Source organism: Haliaeetus leucocephalus, unplaced genomic scaffold, assembly GCF_000737465.1.
Source record: "Haliaeetus leucocephalus isolate CR32 unplaced genomic scaffold, Haliaeetus_leucocephalus-4.0 Scaffold140, whole genome shotgun sequence".
Classification (NCBI taxonomy): domain Eukaryota; kingdom Metazoa; phylum Chordata; class Aves; order Accipitriformes; family Accipitridae; genus Haliaeetus; species Haliaeetus leucocephalus.
This window is the reverse complement of record NW_010972576.1, coordinates 16,841,531-16,859,570: the sequence shown is the minus strand read 5'-3', so window position 1 is coordinate 16,859,570 and position 18,040 is coordinate 16,841,531. Positions and strand designations below refer to the sequence as shown.

The 18,040-nt window shown below is 42.1% G+C and overlaps 1 protein-coding gene across 1 annotated transcript; it reads right to left on the bottom strand.

Annotated features, from left to right (window-relative positions):
- Positions 1–2,034: 2,034 nt before the first annotated feature.
- Positions 2,035–17,001, bottom strand: CSGALNACT1 (chondroitin sulfate N-acetylgalactosaminyltransferase 1). Its single transcript, XM_010586259.1, has 7 exons — positions 16,368–17,001; positions 8,670–8,886; positions 7,353–7,454; positions 6,378–6,556; positions 5,886–5,980; positions 2,682–2,763; positions 2,035–2,318 (listed from the first exon to the last, which is right to left on the bottom strand). Exons 1-7 carry the CDS (start codon positions 16,999–17,001, stop codon positions 2,035–2,037), a joined length of 1,593 nt encoding a protein of 530 aa, XP_010584561.1.
- Between the last annotated feature and the right edge of the window lie 1,039 nt (positions 17,002–18,040).

Genomic DNA, 18,040 nt, shown 5'->3' with positions numbered 1-18,040 from the left:
ACTGTAGGAACAACTATCACCTTGGAGCAGCTCAGTTACCATAGCTCTCACGTGCATTCAACAAGCCATGCCTGTCTCCTTGTACTGCATAATATTTGTAAAGTTATTCCACCAAAACAAAGCCCTTTATAAATAATCTATCATGTATTCTGCGAACAAAAAAGTTCTTTGGAGGACCTACTTGTGTTATTGTTGAAGATTTTATTGTAAGTGATGTATTTGGGAGGTGGGTTTTTTAAGCATAGAGAGTTTCCATTCTTTTTGTACTTTTGCAGTGGTTTTGGACATTTGGTGATTTGCAAGGGAAGCGCAATGCAGAGCATTTGCATCCAACAAAAGACAAACACATGTAAACATGTGTCAAGGGAAAAGGTACTTACAGTAGCATGGTCTCTGTCTGCAGATTCTGTATGCAGTGCTTTCAGAAGAGGTTCATAAGCGCTCTTCCTACCAGACAGTGGCACGACAAATAGTGTTTTATTCATTGTTCAGTGCTATCTTGCATATTTCTTCCCCCAGCTTTTACAAGCCAAAAACCAAATTAGAATCTGGTTTCAGACTGCCTTGAATTAATCTGAAGCTATAAAACAAAGAGACCACTTGGAGAAACAGCATTTAGGTAAGCAAATGGGATTTCCAAGCCCATACAGGTTTTGTTGGCTAGTATATATTAAAATGATAAACAGCAGTCAACATTGAAAGAAAATGCTTTGTAAGAGCAGTAACTCATGCTTTCAACAGTTTTAGGCAACTGAAAAAAAATCTATTAAAGAGACTAATTTTTAGGATGCACCTGTAATTATCATAAGAGAATTTGCAGGGTCCAGTAATCCATCACAAAAATTTATTTTGTTAATTACAAAAAGCTTGCTATGCCCTGGGCAAGATTCTATATTTGGTTTAGAAGGAATACTTTGGTATAAAGTCAGAAAATGTTCATCAGTTTTGGTATCTGACATTCAGAGTTTAAAGCCTCCTCCTAAATCAGTACTGCAAGTTGCTATGTATTTCCTTTTCTTCAGCATGGTAAAGCTTCTGCCTTCCAGCACCCAGGTTGTGTAGAAAAATCACTTCACTTATCTGAACCCAGTTCAGGAAACACAGGAAACAGATCTGCAGAGCATTTTCCAAGTGTTGGAAGGCTGTACTATTTCCTAGTAAGGCTAGAAGAAGAAAACCTGAAGTATGACAAAATAATTCCCAAGCAAAACCAACTTCATTTAAAAATAAATCTTGAGATATTTACAGTATTCTAAAGCAGAAATACACCATCTGATTCATGTGATACAGACATGGCTCATTGCTTTTTGTTCACTGTCCACAGAAGAGAACAAACACTACCCTCCAGCGTTTTTGAAACATCACACTTGACCGGTAGGGCTTTCTCTTTCTGAATTTTAGAAAGCACTTTTTGAGATGCCTCCTGTCTCTGAATGAACCAGGAATACCCTGTTAGTGCACTGCTGCTGTCCCCCCGTCCTTGCCCCGGCCCCGCCCTAGCCGCTTAAGGGAAAAAGATTTTTGGTCACTCCAGCTTAACCATCGTTAACAATCAGATGTCCTCCTCAGAGCAGGAGCTCTGTACTTATTCAAAAATAGCCCTTTTTAGATATGTCAGGTTAGATGTAGAAAATAACTCATTATCATTGGCCCACTGAAGGGTCAGTCCTTTAAATAACTGTACACATCTTACAAACATCTAAACGGAAGAGCACATCCATTTGTTATTGTGAATACCACACTGGCATTTCTGTAATGTTCATTGTCTCTGTGACCTTGAATCTCATCAAGTGTTCAAGTCTCCCCCAGAAGCAAATGCTGAACAGTCAGGCTAATGGAGTACTTAAAAGCCCTATTAAGAAAAAAAAAAAAAAAAACAGAAGGGAGGACAAGCATTTTCCCTCATCTTCTTTTGCTGCCATCCCACTGGAATTTCCATCCTCTTTCAGTCTCATCCTGTCTTTTCTTGTTAGCAACTCTCTTCCAAAACACCCTATAGTCCAATTCAGAGGCTTTTTGCCTCCCTTTCTGGCTTCATGTCTTCTTACTGCTCAGTTTCTGCCTATGCAGGTGTGTCTCAATCTCTTGCTTGAAAACAAGCATCCCAAGCTGGCCGTGAGATGCCTCGTTCATGGCCTTGGACTGCATACACATTTTGTACTGCTCTGGGGTTAACTCGTCCAGACATTGCTTTTCATGCCACAGATGGAAGAGACCCCTGACAGGCGTTCGGATCACAATGAGGTTGCTGTGAAGGTATTTGCGGTACAGATGTACATCTTCACCACCCCAGCCTTTAATGTCCAGATCAAAGCCACCTGACACAAACAAAATCCAAAATAAAACTAGAAATATATACTAGCAAACTGGATGCTATTAATTGCACTACAGCTGTTCTCTGGCTCCAGTCAGACCTTTAAACCAGCCATGCTTTCTGCCAACATCAAAGTGTCCAAATTTCTTAACTTCAAATCTTTCACTATCAGACAAAATTGCTTTATTTGTACTGAGCAGCACTTAAATTCTGGTAACCTCTACGGCACATAGGAATAGTCTGAACATCTAATCAGAGCACTACTGCAAATCGGAGGCATAGACACACTGGCCAAGGACAGGGAAGCTGATCACAATTTTCTATGTTTCAGTAAAAACGCAGACGTATTGGAGTGTATTTTTCTTACCTATGTTGATAAAATCAGATCTGTACTGGCAAGTCATCCCAAAACCAAAGTCTCTCCAAAATCCAGTTTCTTTTTTAATAATCTGCATGGAGGGAAAGGAATGTTTATATGGGACCAGAAATGCTTTCAGTGTCAGCAGCAGACAAGTCCTTGAATGTGGTCAGAAATAGCAGCAACTGCCCTTTTATTCTTCACCACGTAAATCCATGGCTGGTCCTGAACCAGTTTTTGTAGACACTCATTGCATGTTTCTGCCCCCCAAAACCAGCTGTGTCATTAGCTATCATGGATAAACCCCCTGATCTGGAACGATCAGGTTTTGCTCCACTCCTGCTGTCGTAGACCAAGTGGAGCAATAGCACATCACTCTCTAGAGTTTACTTCTTTGCAGACAAAACACCCTCCAAAATTGTCAGTTTCTACAGGATTCAAATCCAACATAAGATACTGGTAAACCAGGGAAGCCAGACTCTGCTGGCTGTAGAGCAGATGGTGGCATCTGCATTGTGGACCACAAGAGGAAGAAAACAGTGGTCCTAATCTGATCACACAAGTGACAGCTTTTTGATTACCTTAATTTTGATGAAAAACAGGAAAGTGGTAAGAATAGTTTTCCAATACAGAACTGCTAAATCCAGCTAAAATTGAAGGCCAGAAATGTTAGGTGGTACATATATATCCCATAAAAGCCTTTGTAATAATGAATGTGCAGTCTATATTACTGAGGTGGACCATGAAAACATTATGTATTACAGGTAGAAAATCAGAGCAGTGAGAAACCATGGCTATGATTTTCAAAAGCAGATACAAAATAATTCACATAATTCATGTGTGTGAGTGACCTAACCCAATCTGGTGAGATATCCAAGAGTTTCAAGGGACTGGGACAGGTATTTAAATCCTATAAGCAAGTCAGCAGTACTTCACACTCTAGAAGGTCTGGTTACAAACCTACCTTTTAGCAGCTATTTTTGAAAATTTTGGCTTCACTTGCGACAAAGTTACAGAAGATGAGGAGACAGAATTTCCATTTCTGTATTTACAAATTCCAGCATTTCCTTCACCAAAAAATCCTCTTCCAAAATAGCCTCTCCTGATTTCTTGTTCATGCTTCTCCTTTTTGTTCATAAACCTTGACACCTCAATGGCTTTTTTTAATTTTATTGCTCACATTGCTATCCCTCTCTTTTCTAATTTCTCCTTTCCTTCAAAAAGCTAAGCTGCTGCAGAAGCCAATTAAAAGGAAACAAGATTGTATCTGTCAAGTCTGCACTGTAGCAAGAAATCTCCATAATGATGCCCTTCCAGCAAGCTACTCGTATGCATTAGCATTATTACTTCCCATTAGTGCAAGTGGCTGCTGCACAAATCAAATTCTTTGAAAGATTTCTGAAGGCTTTTCTTTCTCAGCAGCCTGAGTACCAGAACAGAGAGCTAACACTGTCTTGTTCTAATGGCACAGATCTGGCCTCATGCCTGGGAACTAACGTGGGCTGAAAATATAAAAATCTACATAAAAATGAGATTGACAGTACTTCTTTAAATCAAGAAGTTTTTCTGACATAAGCATCATATTTTACGATTCAAATATTAGCTATAAATATTTGCACAATCCTGACTATGTACTTTGTGGAATTTATGCTAGCTTGAGAGCTAAACTCTATTTCATTTCCTAAGCACAGTGCTTACAAGCCTGAGGATCCCTGACAGGCCCTCATCAGAGAGAGAAGAGCTAACGTGAATCCCATGGTACTATCAGAATAAGTTTCCTCTGAGAAAAAAAAACAGTGGAAAGGATTTTCCAGACTCTTCAGTAAAAGACTTTCTGGCTACCTGTTGGATAACACAGAGAGCAGCAGACAAAAAAATATTTTAAATAATTTGGGTGCACTTTTCAAACTCTCATTCTTCATTTTCCTAAAGGGATTGCACAAGGTGGGGGTAACGATAAAGAAGACTAGACTCAGACCCATAGTGATCTTTTTCAGCTGTGACTGTTGCTGGGCTCACAACACTCCTAATTCTTACTTACTGAGAACAACAATAGAAGCTGGAATGCTCTGGAGACAGTGTCCAGCCTGGGACAGGTTGAGCCCTGATAGGTGCAGTAGCTGGCAGTAAGAGGGGCAGCTGTGGCAGGCTGGGACCTGACCCAGAGGAACTGAATGAAGCCACATAGCTGGCTTATGCTTCAATTTGAAAATTCAGCCACTTACCAGCACTACTGGGCAAAGGACTGTGACCCACTGACTCTGGAGAGAAGCAAGAATGGAGGGTGTACATAAAGGGAAACCCACCACTTCTATCACCCCTTTAGTTTCAAGACAATGCAATACCAGAGCACAAGAGAATGGAGACTACCATCTGCAGCAGTGCCAAGCAATGGCTCTGCCACTAGTATTCACGTGAACCTCTCATCTGCGTGCTCTGCTTCTTCCTCACAACAGCTTCCTCCTCATCAAGGAGATTCACCTGGGTTTAACTACATGTTTTAATCATATGCCTTATGACAATGTTTTTAAAAATAATGCTTTGTTCTCATACCAAAGATAAGCAGATGAGATGGAAATCAGTGGAGTTATGCTGTGTTGTATCAGTGACAGATTAAAGCCAGAAGGGACAACTCCAAGCATGTCTTTTGACGTTGAGACAACGTGGTACATGTCAGAAACACACTGTCTGCTTGCAGGCAGTTTAATCATGAACTGTGGGATGGGAAAAGCCACTGTAGGTGTTCAAGTAAGTGGGGAAATAACTGTGACAGACCCTGGAATTCTGTTTTCACTGACTCATCTAAGGATATCTATGCTTTTTACAAATGTCAGCTCTCCAAGATGCAAGCAAAGAAACTATTCAGTGCAAGGAAGAAATGAGAACAAGATCAGAGACTGTCAGCCCGAGACAGCACACCATGAAGGAATTGTTCGCTAGTTAGAAAATCCTTTCTGGCAGAGAAGCACACATGGTTTAAATTCTTAGGTTCCCTGTATGAAACATGAAAAAAGTGTTAAAATAAATGGCACCAAGACACTTCCCTGTGAAACTTAACTGCAGAACTCACAGTAAGGTGACTGCTGTAGTTAATTTTGTCTGTGTGGTAGTCACTGTGCACAAGGAATAGGGAAATGCTACCCAAGAGCACATGTGCCTTTAAAAAATGCTCTGTCCAAATAAAAGCAGGCATTCAGAGAAGCATGTACTTACCAGCTGCTGTTCTAAAGGTGGGATGGAATCATGGTGGCCATAAATTATACTGGGGTTATACTGGCTGAAGAGAACAGGATAAAACACCTTTTTCCCTGGAAATGACAGTGGGTTATTTTTTTTTAAAGTGGTATAAAACACACTTCTCTCTCTTACAAGATGCTGCCCAAACCCAAAGTCACACAAGTTTTGGACTGATCCTATGTTCTTTGCATGAGAATGTGAACGTGAGGATATAATTAACAAACAGACCCTGTTCCAGAAAGCACAGGTGCTAAAGGCAAGAAATTCATTCACAGTGGGAGCAAGAGAATTATAACCTTCCAAAAGCCAACCAGCAATGGAATTTTTATACATGTGTTAATTAGTTCTCTAGGTTTCAAGAATGATTTACAGCAGCTTCATTACCAATTCAAAGGCAAGAATACTCTGGTGAAGGCCATAATAGGTAAAAATCTGTTGAAAGACAATACACTTCATGAGTAGCAGTACCTGGCTGTGTGTTTAATCTACAGGAGTTCAGGAATTCAGCTGTGAAGTATATGTCCACATCGCAAAAAAAGAGAACAACATTGTTTCCTTTCCAAAATCGAGCACCAACGTCTAATCCTTTGCCCCTGGAAAATTCTTCATTCAACTGGATGAAGGTGAAGTTCTTGAAGTTGGCTGACCTAGGAGAAGGAAAATATTCAGCAACTTACCCTGTCTTTCCAGCTCTTAATACAAGTGGGGGCGGGAACCCAGTATGAAACAACCTAGAAATCTGTAGTATCAAAGTTCTGAGAGTATTTTGAGGGAAGAGATGTCCTCTTTGAGTCCTGAGGAGATTTCCACTATGTCCACATCCAGAGCTTGACCTGTGTAATCCTACACTAGCATTCCTGTCACAGACATTCTTTGGGCAGACCTCACAAAAATCCCAACAAGGCTTAGATGGACAAAAATATCTTTAGTAGGCAAATATAAAATACTGTGGTTGTATTACTATATCTATACAAGGGTCTTCTTCCCAGATGGAGATGGTAACAAAAGGCTAGACTGCCACATGCTCTTGACAAACACAGCTATGCAAGCAAACACGATAGACCAGACCTGGCCAAAAGCATCTAGTTCCCGTGTGCTCTACTGAAATTGTCTGCACCTGCTTTTGGAAGTAAACTTTCAGTCCTAACAGTTCAAGCCACTTTCAAAAGCACTAAAAAAGTTACCAGTCTGAAAAAAAAAGCTGCACTGAGGTAAATTCAGTAAAATTTGCTTTGTGGTTCCCAACACCAGCAACACAAAACCACGTATATGGGACTGTCAGGGTAACACTGCTTTTATCTGATACAAAGGAGAAAAAGCCATTTTCTCCAATGCAGTTTAGAACTTTTTGGCACAACTACAAGTTTGGACAGCTGTCTAGTCTCCAGTTCATGGTACGATCTCTGTGTATGAACAGCACACATCAGATATTCAGGTACTTACTTGGAGGTATTTTCAAGTATCGATTTGACTTCATTCATTTGTTCTTTTCCAAAGTAAACTACAGTGAGGTGAATTCTCCCATCCTGCTGAATGCCCATTTCCCTGGAGAACAGAGACAGATTTGTGACTTGTCCTAGAAGTTAGCTTTCTTCAATAACCTACACCCACTGGGGAAGGCAGAGTAGGGTGAACCCTGGAAGGCATTCCTGAGGGCACCATTCACTGACAGAGATCCTTGACTTGACAAAGGGGCTCACTGCCTCTATCAGATGACTATCTTTCAGGCAGATTAGGAAAAAACTCTCTAAGCAGTGTTTGTTATATTAATAGGAGGACACTGTTAAAACAGGCCATCCAGCCCCAGGAAGAATGAGCAGGCAGGCAGTAACTCTGGCATTTAGGAGAATATGAAAAGGGGGATTTTAAAGAAGCTATACATACCCTACCTCTTAATCTTGATTTTTTGTCACAGATATTCCAGAGTTCAGTTTGGCATTTTGTTAAGAAACATTTACTAGAATCTAAGCATCAACCAGAGATCAAGCCAGTAGCCTAAGGATAGGACCAATCTGAATTAATGCTAGACATCATGCCTCACTTGCACAAAGTTCAGTCAGCAAGAGTTCATCTATAATCAGCAGAGAGATCAGCATGACCAGAGGGTGATTTCTCCTATCCTAAACCAAGCATCTATCAGATGGCTAATTTAGACAAGGAGCCTATTTTTAGATGGCTGTAATTAGGCAAAACAAATCCCATTGCAAGAGTCAGTATCTGTTGCTAACACAGCCTTTTCTGGGCAGCTATTTAAAGCTACATCTCAGTTAAATTCTCCCTCCAAACATCATCTCTGTGCTTAAAAATAAAAGAAGTTTAAAAGTAACTATCCTGAAAGTTCAAATACATTTCCTTGCCTCTTATTGCCTTAATCTTTTCTCTAATAGGGCCTGGCAAAGTGTCTGGGAGCACTAATTCCCTTTTTCCTTAGAAATGTTCCTTTGCAACTAATGGCATGCAATTCTCATGTTGCTACAGTTGCGTGTGCCCCAACAAAACAGATTGAGACACATAAGCCAGGTACATGCAAATCAGAAACCCTGATGACTGGAATATAATTGCTTTTACTGTTAATCACAGTGCGCTAAGCAGCCAAATGCCTTTCAGTCTCTATAATCTCAAAAACGACTTCTTAGTGGCACAATGAAATGTTATATAAAAGTAGCATGATTTTTACTGAGTGAGGCCTTGATAACTCCTGAAATTGCATTTTACTTTCCAAGTAAAAAAAGTAAAGGCAGCACTGGAATGGAAACCCACCTGAAATTCTGCATGAATTGCCGAAATTTGCTGGCTCTCTTGGCCAATGGCACAATGACGTTAATAAGTGTGTCAGCCATATTGACATTTTCATTTTTCACTTTCATTACAGGACCAAATGGCCGGAATAAAACAATCTTCTTGAACTGATGTTTTGCATCTCCTTTGAAAGTCAGCTCATACAATGTGCCTTTGTCTTTTTCTGTGCGGTAGATCCCTGTGTGAAACAAAAGAGAGGACATCTTGGATTAAAGCTGGGCTCCTGGGTAGAAAAAAAAGGATGCAATCTTCATGTGTTACACCTAGGCTGAAAAGGCAGCAGAGGCATAAGATATTTACTTTTACAGCAGTATGCAATCGACCATCATTGGGAAGAGGATGTCACTCTGGCAGGGACATAGGCCTGGGTTGCAGGAGCTACTTGGTATTCTCGCAGGCACATTCCTAGGCTTGGCTGAGTTACAAACCCCTGAAGGTTACCAATTGCTCACACTCAGTATAACCCAGCAGACATACTGTCCTTATTTTTCAGACTGCTCCAGTTGCACACTGCAGGCATGCATGGTAATGGTGATGCAGAGAGACTGCGAAAGGCAGCCTGCCTCTCTGCAATATGAGTGATTAGGCCACTTCCCAGAAAAGCAATTTCCTGATGAGCACATTCATTTCCTCCTTTCTGGGAGGTTCTCTGGAAAGTCCCCTAATATAACTATGCAACCAGGCCCCAGCAGCCATCAACTTCACCCACTGCCAATCAGGACAAAAGTCTCCTGTTACTCAACTCTCAAGAGACTTTTATTTTGTTTGTGGCAATGATGCCTACTCCTGGGCGAGTAATGGTCTGCAAGGATGACACTATGGAGTTTGTAAGAGGCTAGACCCAGGACATTAAGGATATTTAATTCATACAAGCATATACTTATTCCCTGTACAGAATGAACTTTTAACATACTTGATGGGTGAAACTGGTCCCATGCTGAGGGCTGGCATGAACTATAAAAGCATTGGTCATGCCCCACTGAAACACTATTCTGATACCTTAAATGAGATAAAGTTGGCAAAAAGGCTATGTATTTTACCCATTCTAAATGACACTTCAGTCCCTACAGTGCATACTGAAATAAAGCTTTTTCATAGTTAGGTCCGTTAGGTTTAAGAAAGAATAATTAAATGCTAATTCTAACTACTTGTTAAGCCACTGTAAATATCCTAACAACTTCATCAGTAGAAGAGTACAATTGCATTGCCTTCCATCTCTTGCAGAATCTCAAGAAACAAGTAAAACACGTCTGGAAGAAAACTCCTCTGCTTGACTTGTTTCTTCTTTTTTTTTCCTCCCCATCTGGTTATGAAGAATAGCTTGGCCAAAATAATGTTTGGTTTTTTTTAAATCTTAGTCATTCCCTGATGTGTAACATTGCTGTGCATCCGACCCACAGACTGTCAGCTCTGTCTGTATTTCTTGTGAAGGTCTAGGTCAAAGGTTTCTTTGAACAGCAAAATGACATAAGCCCTTCATCTTGTATAGTACCTTTTACATTGGTATGTCCAGAACATCCAAAAGATTAATGAGGTGTGATTTTATCTGGCCAGAATTCTGTGGACTGTCTTATTTTCACTATCATTATGTAAGTGTTTTATTCTTAATGAACACTTCAGTTGGTTTATACTATATGCAGATTTACTGATCTATTATTCACTTCATGTTTTATTTTTAATATAAGCTGATTCAACAAATGCTCCAATCCTCCCTCCAGTGTAGCAGATGAATCTAGTGAGATAGTAGCTCCATCATTCTTTTACTGCTAATCTTCTAAAGCTATGCCCTTGACTCCCCCTAGCTTTTTCTATATAGTCTGCCCCAGGTGCAGACCATGAACTACATCTGTTACTGAACTTGAGCCTGCACTTGAGATCATCTGAATGGTGACCCAACAGCCCCTGCATTTCCTCCTCCCGGTGGCCAGAGAATGGAAATCTGGGCCTTTGAATTCTGCTCACCCATTTATCCTTACAGAAAGCCTGCTGATGATCCAAGTGTGTTGCTGGGTGCATTCATTTACTCAGGCAGTTTTTGAACATAGGTCTTGCCAAGGAAGTTTGTGTTGTGGAAGGTTAAGGTAGTCTTTTGACATTAAGCTAAACAAAAATCCAAATTAAATCTGATTTGCACTTTCTCTAGACAGAAATAGATAGGACTGTTTCACATTTGACATAGTGAACTGACACTTTTTATAATAACACAGATCTAAATTAAATTAACCAATTTAATAATATCTACCATGCAACATCTCAAAGTCTTTGCTTCTACATCCTTTTCTGCCCCAGCCAAGAAACAATGACCCCACAAATACCACTTCCCCAGAGATATATACTACATTTGTGGAATAAAGGAAGCTTTGCCAAATAAGCAAGAAGCACCTTAAAGCAGAATGCATGTTGCAACCCAAGGAATCCCTGCTAGTGCTATACACACATCAACAGAGGCTGCCTCTAACTCTGCAGTTTTGTTCTTGTTCAGAACTTCTACTACAGCTAAAAACAAGCAGCTTAGGTGAAGGCAAGGCTCCCTTGCACAAGATGGTAATCCAAGAATTTATAATCCTTACATTTTATCTTGAAGAGAATTGTATGCAAGTTTAATGCATGTAATTAAATATGGCTATTCTTGATGCACATTTAAACCATTTGTTTTCCTTTCTTAAGCACCTTTCCTTTTTTAAGCATCTTCTTTTTAGAAGCAGAGAACAAAGTGATTTGCCCAAGGTCAGGCAGTGAGCCTTGGAAATGAGCCTGAATGTTTTGAGTCACTCTGGGGACTCACCCAGCAGAACATCCTGCCTTTCACAAGGTTTTTCCATTTCCGAAGGCACTACTTCATTTGTGCCATCAGGACTTTTTACGTGATTCCAAAAGATGCATCAAGTAGCCTCAATTCTAAGAGATGAGCTACAAGGAGGGGAAAAAAAGTAGTCTCAAAAAAGTAAAACAAAAAAACTTTTCCTGAGAAGGTTGCTTCTGAAATGGATGCCTTGGAAAGCCTACATGTTCACTATGTGATAAAAGAAGGTTAATTGATCATCTATCGCTTCCATTACAGCTTCTATGTTTCAGAATATGCGCCGTTCCTTTCAGAGGCAGGGAGAAAAGTCAAAGCCTTTGGAAACCCAATGTAAAAAAGTAAACAGGAGCTTTGGGTCAGCAGAGAGGCTGGCCCTAAAATGAAGGAAAAGGACAAGCGAGAAGCAAAACAAGACCTGGGCTGAAGGGTTGACTAAAGAGCAATAAGAGTCCAGTCTTCAGAGCTGCAATTCCCAGAGCTGTCTAAAGAAATGGAAAATACCTGTTCTCTATTCAGCAGGGCAGGCAAACAGGTTTCAGAGATCTACATGGAACTGATAACTAGCAAACAGCCACACAACCTTAACAAAATGCTGTTGAGTGGATGACAATTTTAGCCTCGGTTCCACAGACCATAGGTTTCAGGTCTTCCACTGCCAATAGAAACACTCCCTGGACCCGTGCTCATTACTTGTATTTCATTAGATGTTGTAGGAACCGCTATTAGGATTTATCAGCATTCATTGTCCCCATTTTAACTCAATATTATGGTGGCCTTCCCACTTCACATGCAGTAAAATACACCATCTTATCCTTTGAGGAAAAGCATCATCCTTTCTCCCAGTAAGCTTCCAGGGCAAAACTGCATCAGGTAGCCCACCACCAGTAGCCGTCAATTTGAGAAAGCAAAGCTACTCCTTTTCATTTGTCTCTGAGATCTTATTTAAAATTCCAGTCATTAGACAGCCACGTACTTCAGGTAGGAAAACTTATGACACAGCATATTTGACGGTGTCATGGCAGGGCGTTTCTGAAGCAATCCAGGGATTTTCTGGAGCTGTTCCTGTTGGGAAAAAGTATCACCAGACAGTGATTACATTCACTTATGGAACACACCACTCAGGCTTGTCAGGGTCTCCAAATTATTATCTCCATCTTTGAGAAAATGAATGACCTCCAAATCTATTCAGCTCTGCTGCCATTTACATAAATTAATGACCAGACCTGTTATTCTGCCCACTGAGCAACTGGCTTTCTATTGGAAACAGAGCTGTCCTTTGCTTGCTTATAATACACAGAAATTTCTGATCTTTTCCATGTCATTTCTTACTAACTCCTCATGGCAGAAAACCAGCGAACTTGGTATAGAAGTGGGAGGAATAAAGGGGAGAAGGGAGGATTATAGCAGCTGAACAACCCAAGTGCCTCTGTGAAGAGAGAAGCAGAGCAGAGTAGCAGCCAGATGGATACATTTCGGGCCCCAGGGAGAAGGTGTGGTTCTCTTGGTTTTGAGTAAGAAAAAATGGAAAATTCCACCACGTGTCAGCTATTACTCCTGGAAGGAGAACTGTCTGAGAATCCTATCCAAATTTAATGTAACAGCAATCTGCTGAGAAGGAGTTTAGCTCAGATGTAAGGTACTAGGGTCACAGTCTAATTCCCACGCACAAGTGGTTCTATCTAGAAACTGCAGAGGATGCAACACTTATTTTAAGAGATCCCAGCTACAGAGACAAAACATTTCTCCTTGAACATTAGAAGTGTTTGAAGAAACATTTTCCCTCTGCAAAGACAAGAATAAAGGCACAAAATGGAAAAAGAGGAAGAGATACAGACCCTAACCAAATCTATTGCACCACACCACCACCCTGCCTATTGACATACGTTAGCAATGAACTAGTACTGAAAAAGTGATAGCAGATACCAGATGTGACCCACAAGAATATAAAAATCCACACAAGAAGCCCAAGCAAACAAGATTAACTTGAACCACTCTATATGCTAGCAAGACTCTGGATCAGCAACACACTTGCGTAAAGCTGGTGTCAAAGGCTTTGCTGAATAGAGCAGAAACAAAGACACAAGTCTCATGTATCGAGAGCAGCAGTTCAGATTTTGAATCCTGTCTCTGATCCCGATTACCTAATTTTCATTTCAGCACATTCCTCCATCTGCTCAACCTTAAGACAAGGGCAGTAGCCCCACCTTTAATATAGACATGCATAGAGCTTTTGCATGCTGTTATTGCTAAAGCAGCTAGAATATAAAAAGCTTATGGGGTTAAGTGGTATTACTTCCAGTACAGACCTGGGCCACATCTCCCAGAAAGCTCCAGCTACCCTGGGCAGTTCCAGAAAATGAAAACAGCTGGCTTTGCTAGCTGGCTAACACCGCTCATGGTTGCTGTGTTGCTGGATTGGTATGAAGCTGCCAGAAGCTGCCATGGAATCCAGCCTGTTACTAACTGGTTGTGTAGGCAGTGGCTCCTGCAGAGCGCTGTCTCAAAACAAGTTCTGAGTCTAAACCATACCTGAAATGCAGAATTGGAACAGAAAACTCAGTCCTCCCTTCTCCTGCTCAAGTTATACAGAGCAATGGATTTGTTTGTGCTTTGATCGGTAGTTTTTGCCATCCTTGCAGAATGGAGGATGGGGGAAAAGAGACTGCCAAGAGATGACAGAGACTTCCAAAGGAACTCTGCAGGGAAATCTTCTGCCAAGTCAGCTGTTTGTTTCCAGCCCTAATGCACAGATCCCTGCATTTGCAGATAAATCAGTTTGCATTGCTGAGTAAGACTGAGAATTTGTTACCTTGTGCCTACAGAAGCAAGGTCCTGCTCTGCAGGGGAGGACAGAAGGAAGGTTTTTTGAGCTGTGAGCTGCATGCAGGGCTCCAGTTTCTTGATCTCTGAGTTGCATGCAGGGCTTCCTCCCTCTGGATTATTTCACCATGGTATGTGAAAGCTAGCAAGGCCTGGCTTGAAGAACCTCTGCAGAGCCAGCACTGCAGCGTGCATCCCTTCCCCATGCCTTTCTGCACACCAGATTCTGCCTTGTTCCCCAAGGACAGCACTGGTACCCAGGCAAAGACCCTTGACTGCATAAAGGCAGGCTCTAAGCAAAAAGGTAACTTTAGTGGAATATTAAGCAATGTATGGCTGGAAACATTGCTTCCTTTCCCCTCACCCTCTCCCCATGAAAGAGCTGGTGCCAAACAGTCATATATGCTTGTTCAGCTCCTATAATAAACAGTAGAAATGTGTTTTGAAATGATAAACCAAACAACAAACAGAAAGGAGGAGACTGGAAGCACGTAGCTCCATGATGCATTCAAATGCTGGCAGCCAGCAGCACTTCCCAGTTCCCTGCCCATGCCCTGGTCCCATCTCTGAGCAAAAGGAATTTGACTGGTGTGGAGGAAGTGCCTGGACCAGAGGAGAGCCAGGACCTGCCTCAACAAGGTCTCCACAGTCTGAACAACTCATGTCCCTGCTGTGGGAGGCACTTGCCCAACTATTAGGTATATCCCGGCACGGCTTCAGGACCTTACTGTCTCTCAATACCATGATTGCTGCAGAAACATACACAGAGAGTGGAAATGAACAACTGGCCATTGCACAACAGCAGTAGTTTGTCCTCATCACACGGAGGATGCATTTTTCTCTGCTCTATTCATAAATATTAGATGAAGAAAACAATCCACGGCAAAATCACTAGTGATTTGGGATAAGCATGGAGGCTTGTGTTCAGCACATTAGAGAAGTCATTCCATGAAAGGTAGGCATCTTACCCACATGCCCTCTAAGTCTGCAGCACAAACATCTGAAGATGAGGAAAGCAAGTTTTTTCTCCTTACAAAATTCAGCTAGGTCCACTGTCTCACTTACAGACAACACTATTGAACAACAAGCAGGGAACATGCCAGTTCCTAGTGAAACTAGGACAGCCATACTACAAGTAGAAATGTAGCTCTCTTATTGAATGAGAAACAGCCATGAGCCCTTGGAAACAAGACCTGTGAAATCTTGTCTCATACCATGTTTCTGCTGCACATGTTCCTGCCCTCTTAACTCAAAGCTGCTGTGCAGCAGGGGCTAACCTGAAATCAACCACAGAGACATCACAACTCCTGGAATACACCTGGTGCCTCTGCCTGGCTGGGAAAAAACAGCCTGACTGGAAACAAGTAAGCACTTTGGATTTGGTGACAGAAGATGTGAAGTAAACACTGATTGCTGTTAGAAGTGGCATTTTAAAAATCCACACATACTGCCTCAATATTACATGTGAGGGTAAAGACTGTTTAGCTCATTTTAGAATCCAAGGGCTAAGGTGCACCACTCCTGGTATAGGAGGTACCCTGTAAAGGTTAAGCTTTCCTAGTCATTTGAAGTTATAGCTGATATCAGCTGAGTTACTGAGCTCCTCAGCTGCTGTCCTCAAAACCTGTCTTGCCACTCTGAGTCTGGCAGAGCTGTGCAGGTGGAAATAAGGGTAATGTTGGAGTTTGGATTTGAACTGCAGTTGTCAGTCTTAGCACTGGTAACAGATCTGGGATTGCAGCCTGGTCATTCACTCCTTGCTTTGTCAGTTCTGAGGCAAGTGCATGACTAGAGAGCTGTGAGCACACATCGGTGGTCACTATGAGAGACTGGCAGGCTCTCCTGTCAAAGTCCCATTCGCCAGGAAAGCTGCCATTCTGCAGTTGTGCCTGAGACAGCATTGCTGGGTCACAGCACTAACACCGTCCCAAACATCTGTGCTCCGAGATAACACCCATCTCCCTCAGCAACGCAATCACACCAGAACCCCTTACCAGCACTATGTGGACCTTCTAACCTGCTGTCTGCATACAAACCTTCAACGAAGTCGGAGGCTGTGTATACACGGTGTTTTGCATTGCCTTCCCCCTCTGGATTGTTCAAACTCCCAACAGCTAACTCGATCACCTCTATCAACTCATCTCGCTTATCCTTCCTTACAGGTTTCTCTTCTGGGTGGCGCGTCAGCCCTGTCTCCAGTTGGTACACCTTCTGCAGGGTAAAGCTCTCAAAGGGCACAGCTGCATACTCTGTGGACAGCTTAATGCCACTGTGCACCTCTGCTTTGTCTATTTGGGAATGGAGGAAAGCCAGCAGGTTAGCCTGGGCCTTCTCTGGGTTACTGTGGTCAAGCTGAATGTCCAAGGGGTCTGGGTACTGATCCTGCACATTCTTAAGCTGCTCACTCCTGCCCTGGAGTTCAGCCTTCAGCTGGGCAATTTGTTTCTTCAAGCTGATGATGTAGTTGCGGTGTTGCTCTTCTCGCTCTTGCAGAATGGCTTCATATCCCTCCTTTGCAGTTGGACTGTGCACCCTGGGCAAGGCAAGCTGCTGGCTGTCACTCTTGGGTGTGCAAGCCAACATATAAACAATAGACACCAAGCAACAGGCCACCACCAGCAGGCCTACAAGTCGTGGGAGAAACAGAATAAATCCTCGTCGGAGCATCATGTCTCAAAAAGCAGAGTCTAACCCCACACATGCAACAGTTCTTAGGTCCATGCAGTGCCACAGAGGCCCCTGGACTTGGAGTACTCTTACACAGATGCATGTATGTGCAGGAACTGGCTTGTCAGCTCTCTTAAAATGTGTGCTCTGCCTCTATATTGGGCTCTCTCTGGCATTTACCCAGCAGGATCAAAAGACAAGCTGCGAAGCAGACAGGACACCTCCTGATCCTCATGGCAACACCTACGCTGCTGCAATGTGATCAGCATGTGGCTGATGGAGCCTGAGGACCTGAAAGACAAATGACAAGGACAGTCATTCAGGCACATTAGAATCTGGTCATTCAGTCCAGACCATTGAGAGTGTTCTAAGAATTTACCTCATTTCTCAACCACTCTGGCAGATCTCAGAGCTGTGAAGTGCTCGTGCTAAGACTCAAAAGGTGCCAAGACCCTTACGCGGGAAATCCTGTATGCATGTGTTTAAATTTAATAACATGACTTGGCCCATTGCCAATGAAAAATTAGTCCAGGCCTCCAAGTCTGCCATGCTTTAGAAATATTAGGTAGTCATCATCTGTTACTTTCTGGTGAGATGTTAAGGTGCTCAGTTCATCCGAGCAATGATGGGCCTCCAAGTGTTCTCAACTCTTAGAGCACTCAAATTTTGAAGGCAGTCAGTCCCACAGCTACTGCATACATTTCAGCTTCCAGGCAGTTTTTCCAAAACATCAGGTGGCAAATGTGGTCCCATTTGAACGTATGAAGCCTGACCTGGAGCAGAAATTTGATAACCAAGAAACTAGAAACTGTTATCCAGGCCAATTGCTGCAAGTAACGTTGTTTGACATACCCTACCAGATGCTCCCATAAAACCCAAAGAACTAGGGACAGGATTTTTTCAGGAGCATTCAGACCAAATCTTACTCAAAATCAGGGGAAGCTTTGTTTCCATCTAGGAGGCTTTCATCATTGCACACTATGTTATCATTTTAAGGCCCTTTTCTGTTTCACATAACATTATAAAAAGTCTTGTAACAGTG

Bases quoted from the DNA above. Each gene is read 5' to 3' on its own strand.
- CSGALNACT1 (XM_010586259.1), bottom strand. From the start codon at position 17,001: ATGATGCTCCGACGAGGATTTATTCTGTTTCTCCCACGACTTGTAGGC. The intron at 6,557-7,352 runs GTAAGTACCTGA...TCCTTCTCCTAG, and splicing joins ATACTTGAAAATACCTCCAA to GTCAGCCAACTTCAAGAACT. The intron at 2,764-5,885 runs GTAAGTACATGC...CCCTCCATGCAG, and splicing joins CACCTTTAGAACAGCAGCTG to ATTATTAAAAAAGAAACTGG.